We start from the raw sequence: 20941 nt of genomic DNA, 5'->3' as shown, positions 1-20941 counted from the left end.
GGGTGCTTTGAATGCGATTTCCTGCTTCTTAGCGGGGGGTTGGACTAGATGGCCCTTGAGGTCTCTTCCAACTCTACTATTCTATGATTCTATGATTCTATGATTCTATGAGTGTTTTCCGTCAGCAAAAAGCAATTTCACGGGACAAGCGAGATCAATAACGACATGGGGAGTAAAATTGTATCTTCAAGAATGATTTCTTCTTTAAACACACAAAACTTGGCCTTGTCTATGATATTGCGGAGGCTTACTTGGAATTTACACCAAGATCTGACTAAATCGTTGCCAGTTGTGCTAAAAAGTTATGCAGGGCAATTGAAGCATTTTGCCCAAGATTTTTACAAAATTGTGATCTCTTGCACCATTGAATGTGGAAACGCTTGCAATGCGTCGTCCAAAGCACATACTTCCAAACCTATCTTTTGCAACCTTAAGGCTTAGGATTTTTCAAAAGAAGATGGAGGGGGGAAAAGCAAAAAAAGTCTCAAAATGTGTGTTCATTGGAGAATTCTGCATGATAGTTGCAGAAACACAACACGACATTGCCGCACCACCGAAATCATTGCCAGATCATCCCTCCCTTCACGTGATTCATTCATTCCCGTTGCGTTTAAGAGAAGCTCAGAGTCCAAGTTCAGGGTTTCCCTTCTTTTTCTGTTTCTTCAGCAGATGTGGAGGGTTCTTTGCATCTCCTTCCTCCGTGGCCGGCATTCGGGTCTGTGGAGGAGCATCAGCAGAACTGAAAGGCAGAGAACAGGCTCCGTAAACTGGACCATCTCCAGGAGCCCCATCCAACACGTTGCCAGGACAATAAAGAAAGATTAAAGATACTTAAAGATACTTTAAAGCAGGCATGGGCACACTTTGGCCCTCCAAGTATTTTGGAACTCCATGGGCAGAGTAGGACGCTGCGTCGACAGTGCGGAATTACAACTACTTTGCCAGGCAATATCAAACAAAGGGTGGTTCCAACCCCAAGTTGAGCTGGGACTAGAGCTAAGGACGCTCAACTAAGTCCTATTCTAACCCCTAGTAGAGCGAGACTAGAGCTAAGAAGGTTCACCCAAGGACTCTTCTAACTCCTAGTAGAGCTAGAGCCAAGAAGGTGCAACAAAGTCCTATTCTAAACCCCTAGTAGAGCGCTAAGAAGGCTCAACCAAGCCCTCTTCTAACTCCTAGTAGAGCTAGACGAGAGCTAAGAAGGTTCAACTAAGGGCTGTCCTAACCCCTACTTGAACTAGAGCTAAAAAGGTTCAACTAAGGGCTATTCTAACTCCTAGTTGAGCTAGACTAGAGCTAAGAAGCCTTAATTAAGGACTGTCCTAACCCCTAGTTGAGCTAGAGCTAAGAAGGTTCAACTATGTCCTATTCTAGCCCTTAGAGGAGCGGGACTAGAGCTAAGAAGGCTCAACCAAGTCGTCTTCTAACTCCTAGTAGAGCCAGAGCCAAGAAGGCTCAACTAAGTCCTATTCTAAACTCCTAGTAGAGTGAGAGCTAAGAAGGCTCAGCCGAGTCCTCTTCTAACTCCTAGTAGAGTGAGACTAGAGCTAACAAGGCTCAACTAAGTATTCTAACCCCTAGTAGAGCTAGACGAGAGCTAAGAAGGCTCAACTAAGGGCTGTCCTAACCCCTAGTTGAGCTAGAGCTAAGAAGGTTCAACTATGTCCTACTCCATCCCTTAGTGGAGCTAGACAAGAGCTAAGAAAGCTCAACTCAGTTCTGCTCTAACCCTTAGTTGAGCGAGGCCAGAGCTAGAAAAGAAGAGTGACTTCTCTAATGTCTGGATCAAGAGATCTGAGCATAAAATAAGTCAGAACTAATAAAACCAAACTGGGTTCTAGAGAGGCTCCTTTCCATAGGTTCTCAAGGACGGAGGAAAATACAAACCTTCCACCGGTTCCCGCACTCATTGCAGAGGACAAAGGTTGTCATGGGCTCGTCCGCACTCCGAGTCTGGACCTGAAGGAGAAAGCCACCCCGGATCAGAACACGGCCTTTCTCAGCCAAGGCGAGTTGCGAATCCTGAGTGGGGAAAGCTCCCCTTCCCACTCAGCCACAAGCCAATCCTCACTGCTAAACTGCATTGGGAAAATCTGATTTCTGCAGCGTGAACATATTTAGGTAAATGGAGAATATCTGCACTAAAACGCCTGAGAACACCATTAATATGTACCATTACCATTCCTTTTAAATCTTTGTTGCCATCAGCGCCAGCAATTATTTCTTTTTACCTGATTTATGTTTTGTCTTCCTCCCAGTCGAGAACCCAAGTGGCCAAGAACGAATTAAAACAAAACACAGCATAGCGAAAACCATTAAATAAACAGTTCCATTACAGAGCTAAATTACCTGTTCAAAGACACATTAATACAGAGTAAAACGATCGAATTACAACACAGCCCATTTGAGGTTGAACAGCCTTTCCCAATCAGGTGCTTTCAAAGGACTACAACTCCCATCAGCCCCGGTCAGGATGGCTAATAGTCAGGGACTAAGTCTAGTTGGTTGCCTATTGAAGACGAATACAACTCCCATCAGCCCCGGTCAGGATGGCTAATAGTCAGGGACTAAGTCTAGTTGGTTCCCTATTGAAGACAAATACAACTCCCATCAGCCCCGGTCAGTATGGCTAATAGTCAGGGACTAAGTCTAGTTAGTTCCCTATTGAAGACGAATACAACTCCCATCAGCCCCGGTCAGTATGGCTAATAGTCAGGGACTAAGTCTAGTTGGTTGCCTATTGAAGACGAATACAACTCCCATCAGCCCCGGTCAGGATGGCTAATAGTCAGGGACTAAGTCTAGTTGGTTCCCTATTGAAGACAAATACAACTCCCATCAGCCCCGGTCAGTATGGCTAATAGTCAGGGACTAAGTCTAGTTGGTTCCCTATTGAAGACGAATACAACTCCCATCAGCCCCGGTCAGTATGGCTAATAGTCAGGGACTAAGTCTAGTTGGTTGCCTATTGAAGACGAATACAACTCCCATCAGCCCCGGTCAGGATGGCTAATAGTCAGGGACTAAGTCTAGTTGGTTCCCTATTGAAGACGAATACAACTCCCATCAGCCCCGGTCAGTATGGCTAATAGTCAGGGACTAAGTCTAGTTGGTTCCCTATTGAAGACGAATACAACTCCCATCAGCCCCGGTCAGGATGGCTAATAGTCAGGGACTAAGTCTAGTTGGTTCCCTATTGAAGACGAATACAACTCCCATCAGCCCCGGTCAGGATGGCTAATAGTCAGGGACTAAGTCTAGTTGGTTGCCTATTGAAGACGAATACAACTCCCATCAGCCCCGGTCAGTATGGCTAATAGTCAGGGACTAAGTCTAGTTGGTTGCCTATTGAAGACGAATACAACTCCCATCAGCCCCGGTCAGGATGGCTAATAGTCAGGGACTAAGTCTAGTTGGTTGCCTATTGAAGACGAATACAACTCCCATCAGCCCCGGTCAGGATGGCTAATAGTCAGGGACTAAGTCTAGTTGGTTGCCTATTGAAGACGAATACAACTCCCATCAGCCCCGGTCAGGATGGCTAATAGTCAGGGACTAAGTCTAGTTGGTTGCCTATTGAAGACGAATACAACTCCCATCAGCCCCGGTCAGGATGGCTAATAGTCAAGGACTAAGTCTAGTTGGTTCCCTATTGAAGACGAATACAACTCCCATCAGCCCCGGTCAGTATGGCTAATAGTCAGGGACTAAGTCTAGTTGGTTGCCTATTGAAGACGAATACAACTCCCATCAGCCCCGGTCAGGATGGCTAATAGTCAGGGACTAAGTCTAGTTGGTTCCCTATTGAAGACGAATACAACTCCCATCAGCCCCGGTCAGGATGGCTAATAGTCAGGGACTAAGTCTAGTTGGTTCCCTATTGAAGACAAATACAACTCCCATCAGCCCCGGTCAGTATGGCTAATAGTCAGGGACTAAGTCTAGTTGGTTCCCTATTGAAGACGAATACAACTCCCATCAGCCCCGGTCAGGATGGCTAATAGTCAGGGACTAAGTCTAGTTGGTTCCCTATTGAAGACGAATACAACTCCCATCAGCCCCGGTCAGTATGGCTAATAGTCAGGGACTAAGTCTAGTTGGTTCCCTATTGAAGACGAATACAACTCCCATCAGCCCCGGTCAGTATGGCTAATAGTCAGGGACTAAGTCTAGTTGGTTGCCTATTGAAGACGAATACAACTCCCATCAGCCCCGGTCAGTATGGCTAATAGTCAGGGACTAAGTCTAGTTGGTTGCCTATTGAAGACGAATACAACTCCCATCAGCCCCGGTCAGGATGGCTAATAGTCAGGGACTAAGTCTAGTTGGTTCCCTATTGAAGACGAATACAACTCCCATCAGCCCCGGTCAGGATGGCTAATAGTCAGGGACTAAGTCTAGTTGGTTGCCTATTGAAGACGAATACAACTCCCATCAGCCCCGGTCAGTATGGCTAATAGTCAGGGACTAAGTCTAGTTGGTTGCCTATTGAAGACGAATACAACTCCCATCAGCCCCGGTCAGGATGGCTAATAGTCAGGGACTAAGTCTAGTTGGTTCCCTATTGAAGACGAATACAACTCCCATCAGCCCCGGTCAGTATGGCTAATAGTCAGGGACTAAGTCTAGTTGGTTGCCTATTGAAGACGAATACAACTCCCATCAGCCCCGGTCAGTATGGCTAATAGTCAGGGACTAAGTCTAGTTGGTTGCCTATTGAAGACGAATACAACTCCCATCAGCCCCGGTCAGGATGGCTAATAGTCAGGGACTAAGTCTAGTTGGTTCCCTATTGAAGACGAATACAACTCCCATCAGCCCCGGTCAGGATGGCTAATAGTCAGGGACTAAGTCTAGTTGGTTGCCTATTGAAGACGAATACAACTCCCATCAGCCCCGGTCAGTATGGCTAATAGTCAGGGACTAAGTCTAGTTGGTTGCCTATTGAAGACGAATACAACTCCCATCAGCCCCGGTCAGGATGGCTAATAGTCAGGGACTAAGTCTAGTTGGTTGCCTATTGAAGACGAATACAACTCCCATCAGCCCCGGTCAGGATGGCTAATAGTCAGGGACTAAGTCTAGTTGGTTCCCTATTGAAGACGAATACAACTCCCATCAGCCCCGGTCAGTATGGCTAATAGTCAGGGACTAAGTCTAGTTGGTTGCCTATTGAAGACGAATACAACTCCCATCAGCCCCGGTCAGTATGGCTAATAGTCAGGGACTAAGTCTAGTTGGTTGCCTATTGAAGACGAATACAACTCCCATCAGCCCCGGTCAGGATGGCTAATAGTCAGGGACTAAGTCTAGTTGGTTCCCTATTGAAGACGAATACAACTCCCATCAGCCCCGGTCAGGATGGCTAATAGTCAGGGACTAAGTCTAGTTGGTTCCCTATTGAAGACGAATACAACTCCCATCAGCCCCGGTCAGGATGGCTAATAGTCAGGGACTAAGTCTAGTTGGTTGCCTATTGAAGACGAATACAACTCCCATCAGCCCCGGTCAGTATGGCTAATAGTCAGGGACTAAGTCTAGTTGGTTGCCTATTGAAGACGAATACAACTCCCATCAGCCCCGGTCAGGATGGCTAATAGTCAGGGACTAAGTCTAGTTGGTTCCCTATTGAAGACGAATACAACTCCCATCAGCCCCGGTCAGGATGGCTAATAGTCAGGGACTAAGTCTAGTTGGTTGCCTATTGAAGACGAATACAACTCCCATCAGCCCCGGTCAGTATGGCTAATAGTCAGGGACTAAGTCTAGTTGGTTGCCTATTGAAGACGAATACAACTCCCATCAGCCCCGGTCAGGATGGCTAATAGTCAGGGACTAAGTCTAGTTGGTTCCCTATTGAAGATGAATACAACTCCCATCAGCCCCGGTCAGGATGGCTAATAGTCAGGGACTAAGTCTAGTTGGTTGCCTATTGAAGAAGACTGAATCTAAATTATATAAGAACCATAAAAACACCTGTTAAGATCGTTGTAATCATTGAGGCTCATTAAATAGTACATTAGAGTAGCTTGTAAAATGAGTGCTTGGACTGTATTAATCCCAGATTCAAAGCTTTTCAAGTGAACTTCCGAAGCACCATCTCATTAAAGAGAATGTTCCTAATCCCGTACGTCTGCTGGCTCGTAAATCTCAAATCCCGGCCGGCTTTGCCTACCTGGTTGTAGGTGCAGTTCTTCTTCTTGCATTTTCCGCACTGGAAGAGGTCGGTGGCGGTGCCGCCCGTCTTGGCCATCTGATGCTCCCGGATGGCCTCCTGCGTCATGGCGTTCCGCAGCTCCTTCAGCTCGTCACTGGCCATCTCCTAAAACAGGCAGGCGCAGCGTTTACAACACCATTCCGAATCAACAGAGTAAAAGCAAAGCATCTCTTGTGAGTAAAGCAGAACATCAAAAGTTCCCTTTTGGGGATTACAGCCCTGAGAGTCCCTCAACCAAGACAGATGGCATGAAAAAGAAACCTCACCAAACTCTGGTGTTAATCGCAGTGCCCATAGTACAGGTATGTATCTTTGGATAGCATAGTGGGCCGGGCTGTGGCGCAGCTGGTAAGTAGGCAGCTGCAATAAATCACTACCAACCAAGAGGTCATGAGATCGAAGCCCGGGTCAGATTGAGCTCCCGACCATTAATAGCCTAGCTCGCTGTTGACCTAAGCAGATTGAAAGACAGTTGCATCTGTTAAGTAGAAAATTTAGGTACCGCTTTATGTGGGGAGGCTAGTTTAAATTCTGCTAATGATTGCTGCTTAAGTTGGATACAAAGCTGGAGATAATATTTAAGATTCCTAAGGTTAGCAAGATCCACACCAGACTTTTGAAATGGATCTGCCTGCCCTCGAAACCTTCACCCAAGTCATGAATGAAGGTGCAGAAGGTGTTCTCCGGGCTTACTTCCGCGGTCATCTTGGCAATGCGGCCGGCGGATATGGCTCCGCAAAGCACATTCCTCCGCAAACCGGGGTTCTTGGGGTCTTTCAGGTTGCTGATCCGGCTCCTCACTCGGTTGCGGTACTTCATGTCCGTGCCCTTCAGTTCCTGGTAGATATGTGCTCACGTCAAGGAATCACACAGCAAGCACAACACGCGTGAAGTGAAAGGGAGTACGGAAGTATAGAAGGGACAGGGCGTAGCTGAGAGAGCAAAAGTTTTGAGTCTGGGGATTCCCAGAGGCGATTCCTACAAGTTGGCTTTTTGGAAAGACATTTGGGCACTTCTGGTTCTGTTTGGAGGGAACTCAGGCAGCCTGAAGGAGATCGCAAGGGCTAAAAATACAACCGCAAAGGCCACCCATCCTTGTGCTCTAATCATCAGGATATTAAGAGAACCAACCCCCAAAATCCAATCAACACAGTCGTTTTTCAGAATTCAGCTCCAACTGAATTCAGGTCCGGTTGAATACTACTGAACTAGAAAGCACCACGAGCCATGCTCAAAGCGGACAACACTGCGTTAAATGAATAATCTTTTTTTTCATGTCAGAAGCGACTTGAGAAACTGCAAGTCGCTTCTGGTGTGAGACAATTGGCCATGGTTGCTAACCTGAAGGTCCCCAGTTTGAATCCTACCTGGGGAGAGCGTGGATGAGCTCCCTCCGTTAGCTCCAGCTTCCCAAAAGAAGCCTCCCAAAAGGATGGTAAAACATCAAAAACATCCAGGTGTCCCCTTGTCTGGCCAAGGGTGAGAAGTTATAAGAATAGGACCTGGTCAACATCAACACATCAACACCGCTCTATTCCAGTTCATATTGGCACCTGACCCAATTCAACCATCCATAGGATATGATCTTCGATTTCAGCTGCCATCTTATCACAATTGACTCCAAACTCCTTGTAATCATCTGCAAAGAAGAAAAGATGCAAAGGATCAGGGAAAGTAAACTACATGAAATAAGGTACTGATATTACAGTGTTCTGTTAGTATTTGCTGAAGTTTGTCTGGTTCCAAGACTCCCATAGATGCCACAATCTATGGATGCTCAAATACCATTATATATACTGGCTGATTTAAATGTAAGTAAGTAAGTAAGTAACTTTATTTTTCTATCCCGCCACCATCTCCCGGCTGGGACTCGGGGCGGCTAACACGGGACAAAAGCCTGAAAATACAAACAGGTAAAACAGTTAAAACATGTTACGATAAAAATACAGTAAAATCGACAATTATACAAGCAGTTACCTTAAGCAAACAATGCAATAGACCATCAAAACTCAGTTAACAATTAAAATCAAATTAAAATAAAGTAGAATCATGGATCAACCAGGTTGGTGGAGGGGATAGCATGGAGAGGCCACTTGAACTAAAGTGCATAAATACGTTGGATTATGGTTGTATGTGTATGAAATGTAAATCAAGTGTTTTCTGCTGTTGTGCCAAGAGTGTGTGTTTCAGCAATGAAACAGTTAACAGCAGGCTAGTTTTGACTGACAGCCTGCTATGACCTATCAGGCATGATTTCCGGCCTTGGAAGTCGGGAACTTCCTTCGGATTGAGGAATGTGTTTTCTTATCTCTGGTGTGTTGAGCTGGTGCTTGCCGAGGCGAGAGGCTGAAGAGAAATGCCAGCTCAGAGCGATGGCTTTTGCTGTGCTTTGTAAATATGTATCATAGATATTGAATAAATGTTTGGACTTCAGACTAAGGATGTGTTTGAGTCTGACCTTGAACAGAGGAATTGGTGTGGCAGATGACTGCAACCAATTCATCAGGGTGCTGGAGAAGATGATTGATACGAGTTTGAAGAAACCCACCCAGCACGCACCCTGACCTCCACGCTGACAAAATATAGTTCTAAAGTGCTTTGGGGTCAAGGACAAAGTGCAAATGTTTCTAGACCGATGGAGTGGTAGACGGACGTCCAAATTATTATGGAAAGAGGGACCTGTGCGGAGAAAGGAGTATTAATCTAAATTTTGGTATTGGGACTGATTTATTCAAAAGCGCAGCTAAAAAGCCAGGTTTGTGTCAAGCTTTCTCAACCTGTGAAATATTTCCCGAGGCAAAGCAGGGCTACTCTGGTTCTCACCGTCCATTTTGAGGGCTGCGGAAATCATCTCGATGCATTTGTCCCGGACGGAGTCTCCGGTCAGATAGCAGGGCGGCAAGAAGCAGATGGAAGAAGCAAACGTCGGAGTCGTTGGGCTGGTGGGCGACTTGGGACCCTCGGGCTTGGGCTTGCCGTCGGATCTGAAGGAGGCAGAAAGCGACAGGTCTTCACATAGGTAGACGTGGGTAAAAACCACTAGCTTGAACCATTGTTAACAGCTCCACATGCTTGTACATGTTGGCGCGAGCCGTACTTGCATCCTTTCTGGCCGGATTGCTAATAAACCTCTGCGGCTGCTTTCACCCCGGTGAGTGTCTTCAATTGGGAACTTTGGGCTTTAGTGTAAATGCTCGCCAGGCATGGACCCTCCTAGTCTAAATTTGACCTTGATATAACAATAACAATAATAATAATAATAATTCCATATTTTTTCAATTCTTAGACACCATCCATTGTAAGATGCACACTAATTGGGTTCGGGGAGAAATTACAGAGAGTGATGGGACTTATAGTCCACCCGTGTCCTTATGCATTTTCTAATAGGTCCATTCATAATATCCAAAAACAAACTGTGACTTTATCCTTACAAATTACTGTATATACTCGAGTATAAGCCTAGTTTTTCAGCCCCTTTTTAAGACCTCCTCAGCTTATACTCGGGTGAGGGTCCTGGTGGGCTTATATTCAGGTCAGCTTACACTTAAGTATATATGGTACATTTATTATTTTTCTCTATTATTATTGGTATTGTTACATTTATTATTTTACTCTATTAATTATTATTATTACATTTATTGTTTTACTCTATTATTGTTGTTACTTTTAAATTTATTTTAATCTATTTTTATTATTAATAATACATTTACTATTTTACTCTATTTATTATTACATGTATTATTTTACTGCATTTATTATTATTATTACATTTATTATTAAAAGGATACATTAAGCACATTTACATTGAAGAAGATGAAAGTAATGATTTAATCAGAGCTGAACAGTCATAGCTTAAATTACAGTTTGATGTAAAGATTCAAAAACATTTAAACTACGGATGCCTCAATTAATGTAATTTTATTGGTATCTTGGCTTATACTGGAGTCAATGTTTTCCCAGTTTTTTTGTGGTAAAATTAGGTGCCTCGGCTTATATTTGGGTCGGCTTATACTCGAGTATATACGGTACCTCCTACCCAGCCAGTTTTAATCACGAATTTTAAATGTGCATCCTATGTTTTGATCTTTGTTCTGTGTGTTTTAAAGAAATACTTTGGCAGCCCTTACCACTCAACCCCCAACTCCAGCAACCCCATATTTTTATTGTTAATGAATTAAAATGCAAATTTGGTGTTTTGTGCCAAAATGCAAAAAAATCTATGAAAAGTACCAAGAAGGGGTCAGACTGTGAAGACTCCGTGCCCTTTGAGAACTTGTTAAAATAACCTTACTGGACCAGCACTGTGGGGAAAAAAACTTCTCCCAGCTTGCCAAACTTACTGGAGTGCCATTTTTTTAAAACAATCAGAAAGTTGTGATATTTTCATGGTCTTACCTGTCTCCAGACAATCTCCTGGGGGACGAGGAGGAGGAGGAGGAGGAGGAGGCCACCGTGGAAGAGAGCGAATCTTCTGAATCTCTCCTTCATAAGGAAACCAAGAAGACACAAGTTGCACCATAAAAAGACAACTCGAGCTATAAAAAGCGCACTCCTGTGGCTCAGCCTTTGCCTTTGTGTGATTCTTGTCAGGGTATTGTGTTTTGTGAAATGTTAAAATCAATTTGGGTTGTTAGAAATGCCTTATGTGTTAGTTTTTCGGAAAGGCATTTCAGCAGCTATGGAGTTAATGAGAGTCTGCTATGATTGATGTATCACAGGACCAATGGGGTCAAGTTTGTTTTGACCGGGACTTTCTTTCTTGTTCCTGTGGAATGCAGAGGAGTTTCCTGAACACAGTTGAGCAGTGTGCTGTGTGTGCATGAGTCGCTTCGGCGAGCACTCATGGAGAGAAGGACTGATTTGCTCTATTTTGTATATAGTCTTGTAAATAAAAGTTTATTGCCGTTGGATTTCCAACCGAACCCTCATCTGCTGGAGTGTGTTTGTCCAGTGCTGTTTTTCCACACCGGGAGACAGTCTGGAAGAAGGAGGTGAAGACCGGGATGGTGAATTTTTGGATTTCACTCTGCTACCCATCATCCCCGCTGACAATTCTGATGTGCCTTTGCATGACTCTGATGAAGATTCTGGGTAATATGTGCATAATGATGGGATTCAGGATGAATTTGAGGATGACTCTGATGCTGGGAATTATAGGAGAGTTCCGGCTGTGGGAAACGAAGAGCAGGGAGTTGTTCCCATGGGAAGAAATGATGATCTTGTTTCTAATGAGGAATTTCAGGTGCAGGGAGTGGAAAGGGAGGATAGCACTTTGCCGCCTGATACCAGTAACGAGCTTAGTGGCCTTGACTCTGGGGATCTCGATTGGGCTACGAGACTGGAATTTAGAGTGTTGCGGAGAAGCCTTTGCATAGCCAATAAACAAGAGTTGAACGCCTTTATGTCATGCTTTTAAAACAGTCTGCTCGCAGAGAGCTCTCTGTCAATGCAACTCCATCACTTGATCTAGAAGCAAGTCTGCTTTCCTGTAATATCTTGTGTACATATTCTGTTTGCTGGGACTTTTGGTTTCCATGAAAAGGACCTTGTTTTATGCTCTATGTTTCTATGGACTTACTGCTTACAGCCTTGGTTTTGTACCTATCTTTTGGAACTGAACTTTTTCCCTTTTATGAACTATCTTTTGCCTATTCTAAATAAACTACAAAAGACTGCTTCCTGTGTGTGGCTTGGTGTCTTTAGCAAGGTGAAGCTAACCTGAGGTGCGACACACACCTACCTTTCTTTCCTGAGCTCCAGGTGAAGCTTTTTGGAGGCAGACGAAGCACCTTTGGAATCCCTGCACATAAAGGATACGATCCGATATTCAGGCCTGGCAGCACAGGCATTTCCTTACCTGTATCAGTCTGTCTTCCTCTTTGCAGATCCAATCATTCATTGGAACGGCTGTGACGGAGGGACATATCTCTCCTGACGCTGAACAGAGTTCAGGGCAGGGCCGTTTTGCATTCTCTGCCATAGGTCTACTTTCCTTCCCAAACTACATTTCCCAGAATCCTATGCTTTCTCCCTGCTGCTTCTCCCTCCCCATTCATCTAAAGAAGAAAGGCAGCCTTTTTGGCTTTGCTTTCCTTCCTTGTGCTGAACATGAAACTGACTGTGGGAGATTTCCAAGATTTCCAAAATTCAACTGAAAAAGTATCAGGTAAGTTTCCATTCTTATGTTTACGGCGAGCGCGTCGGATATCGTGTCGTAAGTACAAATCTAACGAATTTGATACAACTTACGACAACTAATGAAAAAATTGCACACCCCTAATATATATAACAAAGGTACTGCGATACTATGACCCATCCACATTGTGTTTACACTCCCCTTTAAATGTACCTGTCTGGCTTGGGGACCACAGATGAAGAACTTTTTGGCTCTGCCTCCGGAGAGACGGACTTGCTCAATTTTCTGGAAAGAGAAAAAAATAAATCCGGGGAGGTCAAAGAACGGTTAATGCCTTTCATGCCCGAGACACTCGAACATCAACTCAGTGCATGCACGCTAAAATGTTTCTCTGTCTTTTAAATGTGTCAAAGGACTCAGAGAAACTTGTAAACAAACAAACAAACATTAGGAATGGAGAACGGCACAGTCAGGCTTCCATTCCATTCATTTCCCACCTCGGAAGAATTAATTATTTCTCTTCTCTTCGCACATAAGAGCTAATATTAACAGACATAGATTGTGTGGCAGAGTTTTGGCGACGATGCGCAGCTGCGGAAAGGGGTGACCGGCTGGTTGAGGATGCAAGCGGCAGAGTTTTGTGGGGAAGGAGTTGCAAAGCTCCTTCATCGCTATGGTAAGTGCCTAGATTTGAATGGCGACTATGTTGAGAAGTGGTATTTGGGTGTGGTTTTCTTTTTTTTTTTCTTTTTTCTTTTTTTGGGTGTGGTTTTCAACTGCATATAGTAAATGTTTTCTCCTATACTTTGGTCATTTTTAATTCCAGAACGTAATCTACTTTCTGGATAACCCTCATACTGTAATAATAATATCAGGTTTCTGAGACTTGCAGTCTAACATACGGCTGGCCAGAATGTGTCACTATTGGGACCAAGGAATCCCTAACAAGGCAATCCCTACCGCTCTTTGTGCTTTCCTTCCGGACTTTTGCAAAGTTCTGTGTGGCGAGAAAAAGCCTCTTCAGCCTTCGGACCCGGGCTAGGGCTCCCCTTTTCTCTCTTTTTCTCCTCTTTACCCTTCTGGGATTCTGACGACTCTGAAAGACAAAATGAGGTCCAATATGTTTGATTTGCTGGGTGAAGGAGTAATAATAGCAGATGGACATCTCTGAGGAGCAGAGAAAGCTTTGGCGGAGAAAGAGGGAGAACCCGTTCCGGAGGGAGGGGAGAAGCACGGCATTGCTCTCATAGGCTCGGCTTGGCTCGGCTCCTTGTCAAGAAAAATACCATTGTTTACTAGGAAAGAACATGACTCAGGTAAGAGGAAGAAATGTTTTCTTGGCTGCTATATCTATGGAGCGGGCCAGCGCCGGAGCCTCTTACCGAGCAGCCTCTTCCAGTTCTTGATGAGGACTTTGGCCAAAGCGATCACCTCCTCATCCCGGCTGTGCTTACGGATGGTGTTGACGGCTATGCCGATTCTTGTCGTCTGAAAAGGAGGACAGCGGGGTTAGCATCGATGTTCAGAGAGGGGAAAGGTCCCTTCAAGGAGAAGGGCGCAATATAAATAAAGTGTTGTTGTTATTATTATTATTATTTTGTATATATGATATTATTATTACAGTAGAGTCTCACTTATCCAACATAAATGGGCTGGTAGAACGTTGGATAAGTGAATATGTTGGATAATAAGGAAGGATTAAGGAAAAGCCTATTAAACATCAAATTAAGTTACGATTTTACAAATTAAGCACCAAAACATCATGTTTTACAACAAATTTGACAGAAAAAGTAGTTCAATATGCAGTAATGTTATATTATAATTACTGTATTTACAAATTGAGCACCAAAACATCACGATATGTTGAAAACATTGACTACAAAATGCATTGGATAATCCAGAACGTTGGATAAGCAAGTGTTGGATAAGTGAGACTCTACTGTATTATTATGACACAGCAAACAAGATAGATATGCTGGATTTTGTATCACAAAATCACAAGTTGAACACTTCCCAAGTGTCTAGGACTGTATTATTATTATTATTATTATTATTATTATTATTATTATTATTGTATGACACAGCAAACAAGATGTATATGCTGGATTTCGTTTCACAAAATCACAAGTCGAACACTTCCCAAGTGTCTAGAACTGTGTGATGTATTATTATTATTATTATTATTATTATTATTATTATTATTATTATTGTATGAAACAGCAAACAAGATAGATATGCTGGATTTTGTTACACAAAATTACAAGTCGAACACTTCCCAAGTGTCTAGGACTGTATGATGTACATTATTATTATTATTATTATTATTATTATTATTATTATTATTATTATTGTATGACACAGCAAACAAGATAGACATGCTGGATTTCATATCTCAAAACCACAAGTCGAACACTTCCCAAGTGTCTAGGACTGTGTGATGTATTTTCAGATTATGCGTGCAGATCCCAGTAGGGTGGCCTTTTGCAGTTGGCAGATCGTGATAATGTCTATTGTTTCCAAATGCCAGCTGATATCTTTTGGCACGGCACCCTATTATTATTATTATTATTATTATTATTATTATTATTATTATTATTATTATTGGATACAACAATCCCCAAGACTGTTTGGTTGTGCATTTAAGTAAATCAGATCTAATTTGCCAAATAGTCACTGTTGAATGTTTTTATGTTGAATGTTTTTTATATCGTGGAACGATATTTTAAATTGTAAGTCGCTCAGAGCACTCTAGTGGAGAGCGACTAATTAAGAAATAAAGTGAAGTAAAGTGAAGTGAAGACTGCTCAACACATCTTTTTCATTTACCTGGAGAAGCTGGATCGTCATGGTGCAGCTGTTCAGCCTCTTTAGCAGGTCAAGAGCTCCTTCCTAGGAAGAGGGAAACCCGTTAAGCAGAATGATGGGATTTGGAATTCATCATGGGCAGCCCTTGGAACGTATGCATGTACATACATAGATGGCAGACCCCCAAAGGATACAGGGCACCGTTTGGAACGGGCAAGACCACCTGTGAGAATGCCTTGCTCTAAGAAAACAGTACGAAATGCATGCGGTTGCTTTAAGACAACAGGCAACCTGAAGTACATACACACACAGGGAGAGTAATCTGCCTCCTCCTTGTAGTATAAACACCAGCCTTGAGGGTGGAGGATGTGGAGTTATTTATAGGTTTTGCGTCCTAGAACAAAGTTTGCAAGGAAAGTCAAACATTAACTTCAAGGGGCGGCTTTGCTACAAAATGAACAACCGTCTTGCCGTGTTGTGTACGTACGACATCCTTGGACTGCAGTCTCGGCCCTGCTTTCGATGATGGGAGTTGGAGTCCAAAACACCAGAAGGGAGGGACAAAGTTGGCCCAGGCCTCTTCTAGGCCAAGAGCAAGGGTCTGTTCGACGCCATCCAAGTCGCCCGTCTTCTGTCTGCCCAGGAGGGAGTCTCTCATCCGGCCTCAGCCACTGATTGAGGTTCCTGGGTTTTAGCCTGCCACTTTTGGACTCTTGCTTGCTGGGGGTGTTCTTGTGAGCATGGCGGGTGAGCTAGGCTTCTCGGGTCTGCCACAATTTCTGGATCGTCACAAGGTCACTTACATAGCAATATTTTGCTTAACTTGATGCAAACATTTCCCTTATCGGTTGTCACAGTTCTTATCCCCGTTAGCAGGCAGGTCAACTATTTCGGGTCTCATTAGCAGGTTTTAATTACAGTCCAGCAAGCAGGCAGTTAGTCGTTGCAGGCCTTAATCTTAGAATCGTGTCTCCAAAATTATTAGCTGTCACTCATTCATCTTCCATTCAATTCATTCAAACCCACACATTTATCAAATCTGCGCATCATATTTATGTGACAGCTGCATTGTAGTAAGCAGTCTGTGCTTTGCTCTTCTCTGCACTCGCACATCGTGGACTCCACTTTGTGGCCACATTTCTGAAGGTGGGCTCTGCATCTCGTGGTCCTAAAGCACAGTTTGTTCAGTGCCTTCCAAGCTGCGCAGCCTTCTTTGTGTCTCTCCATCCAGTCTCAGCCACTGATTGAGGTTCCGGGTCTTAGCCTGCCATTTTTGGACTCTTGCTTGCTGGGGGTGTTCCTGCGAGTATCTCTGTAGATCTTAGGAAGCTATGGGGCAGTGATGGCACAATCGTCAGCATAGATGAAACTATTATTCAAATTTGAGGTTCCCGGGTTTTAGCCTGCCACTTTTGGACTCTTGCTTGCTGAGGTGTTCCTGCAAATATCTCTGTAGTATCTCTGTAGATTTATTTATTTATTTACAGTATTTATATTCCGCCCTTCTTTCTCACCCTGAAGGGGACTCAGGGCGGATTACAATGAACACATATATGGCAAACATTCAATGCCAACAGACAAACAACATTCAGTTTTAGACAGACACAGAGGCATTTTTTTTAACATCTTTCCAGCTTCACGGTTCCGGCCACAGGGGGAGCTGTTGCTTCACCGTCCATTGGTGGCTGTTCTTCCTCTTCTTTTCCTCGTGAGCAGTTTTATGGTGTTGTAGATTAGTTAAATTAGCCTCCCGCATAAAGCGTACCTAAATTTTCCCTACTTGACAGATGCAACTGTCTTTCGGGGCTGCTAGGTCAACAGCAAGCCGGGGCTTTTTTTTTTTTTATGGTCGGAGGCTTAACCCGACCCGGGCTTCGAACTCATGACCTCTCGGTCAGTAGTGATTTATAGCAGCTGGTTACTAGCCAGCTGCGCCACAGCCCGGCCCCTAGATCTTAGGAAGCTATTGCCAGATCACAGCCTTCCAAGTTGCCCCGTCTTCTGTGTGCCCAGGAGGGAATCTCTCATCCGGCCTCAGCCACTGATTGAGGTTCCGAATTTTAGCCTGCCATTTTTGGACTCTTGCTTGCTGTAGTGTTCCTGAGAGTATCTCTGTAAACTATGGGCAGATGTGTTTTCTCTGAGCTCTGTCGACACTGGCCATATCTTGCGGTTTGAAGCTGCCTTGCGTGGCAGTAAACGAAGGGCTCCATCTGCTCCGAGTGGAGTGCAGGCTTGGCCGAGAGGGACTGGGGGCAACAGGTGTTTGGCAGGAGGGTCCGTGTAAATTGAGTCTCTGCGTCTGGCCAAGACGAGTAAAAATACTGTCTGCAGGGAACGATCAGGGTGGGCGGAGGCAAAGTGCAGGGCAACGGTGCCACTGCCTTGCTCTGAAAGATATAAACTACAGCAGGCCTTCTATAGACAGTACTTGGGAGGCTTGCGCTGACAAACTCTGCTCCAGGTCAAAGAAATATCTGACATTGGTTATGGGCCCAGCTTCAATCCTGCAAGTACTACCAGTTTATCTACCCTGTTTCCCTGAAAATAAGACATCCCCGAAAAATAAGACCTAGTAGAAGTTGTGCTGAATTGCTAAATATAAGGCCTCCCCTGAAAGTAAGACCTAGCAAAGTTTTTGTTTGGAAGCATGCCCAATGAACAGAACACCAGAACATGCAGGATTGGTAAATGTACATACCAGCTGTACATGGAAATAATGGTAGTAACAAGAAATTCTTGACAGGATTCAGAGTTTGTCTGGTTATATTGGTTTGTGATGACCACTACTGTATAGTATACATTTTTTTTGTTCAACAATAAATGTGAATTCTTCTTCATGGAAAAATAAGACAGCCCCTGAAAATAAGACCTAGCACATCTTTGGGAGCAAAAATTAATATAAGACACTGTCTTATTTTCGGGGAAACACGGTAACCCGACCTGCCAGTAGTACTAACAGTTTCCTAACAGGTTGTTAGGAATGGTGGGAGTTGAAGTCCAAAACACCTGGACAGAGGGCCGAAGTTGGCCCAGGCCTGATCTACAGGTATATGGCATTGTCTGGCTGTTGTAATGCCTCACTTATTATTATTATTGTTATTATCATTATTATTATTATTACAGTAGAGTCTCACTTATCCAAGCTAAACGGGCTGGCAGAAGCTTGGATAAGCGAATATCTTGGATAATAAGGAGGGATTAAGGAAAAGCCTATTAAACATCAAATTAGATTATGATTTTACAAATTAAGCACCAAAACATCATGTTAGACAACAAATTTGACAGAAAAAGGAGTTCAATACACAGTAATGTTATGTTGTAATTACTGTATTTACAAATTTAGCACCAAAATATCACAATATATTGAAAACATTGACTACAAAAATGGCTTGGATTATCCAGAGGCTTGCATAAGCGAGGCTTGGATAAGTGAGACTCTACTGTATTTGTATTTATACTCCGCTTTATTTCTCCCAAAAGACATTCAAATCGGCTTAACCTCGAAGTATTAGCACGCAATTTAAAATATGTTATTTGAGTGATTATATTGCTTCTGTTTAGGTTATTAGTCAATTATTTTGTTTTGTTTTTTGTATTTTTATAGAGTTATATAGTGTTTTCAGTGTTTTATTGTACAATGTTTTGGGAGAGAGGGTGGTATATAAATAAACTTTTGCTTACTTACTACTTACTTATTCATTGTTGATTTCTACCCTGATTTTATCTCCCCAAAGCCTTTCGGGCTGTATGGCCATGTTCCAGGGCTGCATGGCCATGAGTCTTTCGGGCTGTATGGCCATGTTCCAGGGCTGCATGGCCATGAGTCTTTCGGGCTGTATGGCCATGTTCCAGGGCTGCATGGCCATGAGTCTTTCGGGCTGTATGGCCATGTTCCAGGGCTGTATGGCCATGAGTCTTTCGGGCTGTATGGCCATGTTCCAGGGCTGTATGGCCATGAGTCTTTCGGGCTGTATGGCCATGTTCCAGGGCTGTATGGCCATGAGTCTTTCGGGCTGTATGGCCATGTTCCAGGGCTGCATGGCCATGAGTCTTTCGGGCTGTATGGCCATGTTCCAGGGCTGCATGGCCATGAGTCTTTCGGGCTGTATGGCCATGTTCCAGGGCTGCATGGCCATGAGTCTTTCGGGCTGTATGGCCATGTTCCAGGGCTGTATGGCCATGAGTCTTTCGGGCTGTATGGCCATGTTCCAGGGCTGTATGGCCATGAGTCTTTCGGGCTGTATGGCCATGTTCCAGGGCTGTATGGCCATGAGTCTTTCGGGCTGTATGGCCATGTTCCAGGGCTGTATGGCCATGAGTCTTTCGGGCTGTATGGCCATGTTCCAGGGCTGTATGGCCATGAGTCTTTCGGGCTGTATGGCCATGTTCCAGGGCTGTATGGCCATGAGTCTTTCGGGCTGTATGGCCATGTTCCAGGGCTGTATGGCCATGAGTCTTTCAGGCTGTATGGCCATGTTCCAGGGCTGTATGGCCATGAGTCTTTCAGGCTGTATGGCCATGTTCCAGGGCTGTATGGCCATGAGTCTTTCGGGCTGTATGGCCATGTTCCAGGGCTGTATGGCCATGAGTCTTTCGGGCTGTATGGCCATGTTCCAGGGCTGTATGGCCATGAGTCTTTCAGGCTGTATGGCCATGCTTCTGGAACATGACCATACAGTGCAAACACTCACAACAATGTAGTGATTTGAGCCATGAAAGCCTTCGACAACGCATATCCAAAGTTGAAAGTTCTTCCAAGGGTTGAGCTGGCTCCATTGCGCCCTACTCTCTGGAGCAGCTGCAACCAAGTAATGAACTACTTTTTCTGTCAAATTTGTTGTATAACATGATGTTTTGGTGCTTAATTTGTAAAATCATAACCTAATTTGATGTTTCATAGGCTTTTCCTTAATCCCTCCTTATTATCCAAGATATTTGCTTATCCAAGCTTCTGCTGGCCCGTTTAGCTTGGATAAGTGAGACTCTACTGTACTTATTTATTGTTGATTTCTACCCTGATTTTATCTCCCCAAAGTCTTTCGGGCTGTATGGCCATGTTCCAGGGCTGCATGGCCATGAGTCTTTCAGGCTGTATGGCCATGCTTCTGGAACATGACCATACAGTGCAAAAACTCACAACAACGTAGTGATTCCAGCCATGAAAGCCTTCGACAACGCATATCTATTATATTTTGTTACATTGTATTGTTCTGGGCATGGCCCCATGTAAGCCGCCCCGGGTGGCTTACATGGTGGCGGGGTATAAATAAAGTTTATTATTATTATTATTATTATTATTATTATTATTATTATTATTATTATTTTTATTATTATATCCAAAGTTGAAAGTTCTTCCAAGGGTTGAGCTAGGATGTTTGGATCCCTGGCTGCAACCAAGCTTCAGAGTGACCACAGCCTTGCAAAGGTGGGAAAGGCATTGTTTTGAACCTTCCTCCTTCGTTGGGGCTCGTCTTGCAAACTTTGGGGCGAGCGGAGGAGGGAGGCCAAGCAAAGTCCAAAACAGAAAGAAAGAAAGGAAGAAAGTTGGTTCCGCGCTTCCTTCCTTCTCTTACCGTGTCCTTCCTGGAGACCATCTTCTCCAGCTTCCTGGCCATCCGGATCAGCTCCTCGGCTGGACCCATGGCTTCGGTGGGGCGGAGGGAAAGAGGCTGGGGCTAAAGATAGGCGCCCGGCACGGAAAGAGGGAGGGAAAGAAGGAGAGAAGGAAGGAGGGAAGGAAGGAGAGAAACAAGTTTGAAAAAGGACGCGGCGCCAGTCAC

At 44.2% G+C, this 20941-nt stretch overlaps 1 protein-coding gene across 3 annotated transcripts; it reads right to left on the bottom strand.

Moving 5' to 3' along the window:
• Positions 1-477: 477 nt before the first annotated feature.
• tcea3 (transcription elongation factor A3) lies at positions 478-20941 on the bottom strand. 3 transcript variants are annotated; one of them, XM_062962843.1, is made up of 13 exons: positions 20735-20941; positions 15180-15242; positions 13736-13841; positions 13314-13449; positions 12567-12638; positions 11958-12017; positions 10613-10699; positions 9041-9201; positions 7801-7856; positions 6911-7066; positions 6176-6322; positions 1888-1959; positions 478-739 (listed from the first exon to the last, which is right to left on the bottom strand). In XM_062962843.1, the coding sequence occupies exons 1-13, from the start codon at positions 20801-20803 to the stop codon at positions 731-733; spliced, it is 1194 nt and encodes a 397-aa protein (XP_062818913.1). In that variant the 5' UTR covers positions 20804-20941; the 3' UTR covers positions 478-730. The 3 variants fall into 3 exon arrangements, with proteins under 3 accessions (XP_062818913.1, XP_062818915.1, XP_062818914.1); XM_062962845.1 differs by lacking the exon at positions 20735-20941 and adding an exon at positions 15463-15481; XM_062962844.1 differs by lacking the exon at positions 20735-20941 and adding an exon at positions 15327-15433.

Source organism: Anolis carolinensis, unplaced genomic scaffold (assembly GCF_035594765.1).
Source record: "Anolis carolinensis isolate JA03-04 unplaced genomic scaffold, rAnoCar3.1.pri scaffold_10, whole genome shotgun sequence".
In the NCBI taxonomy this organism is placed as follows: domain Eukaryota; kingdom Metazoa; phylum Chordata; class Lepidosauria; order Squamata; family Dactyloidae; genus Anolis; species Anolis carolinensis.
Note: the sequence above shows the minus strand (reverse complement) of the source record. Positions and strands in the feature narration are given on the sequence as shown.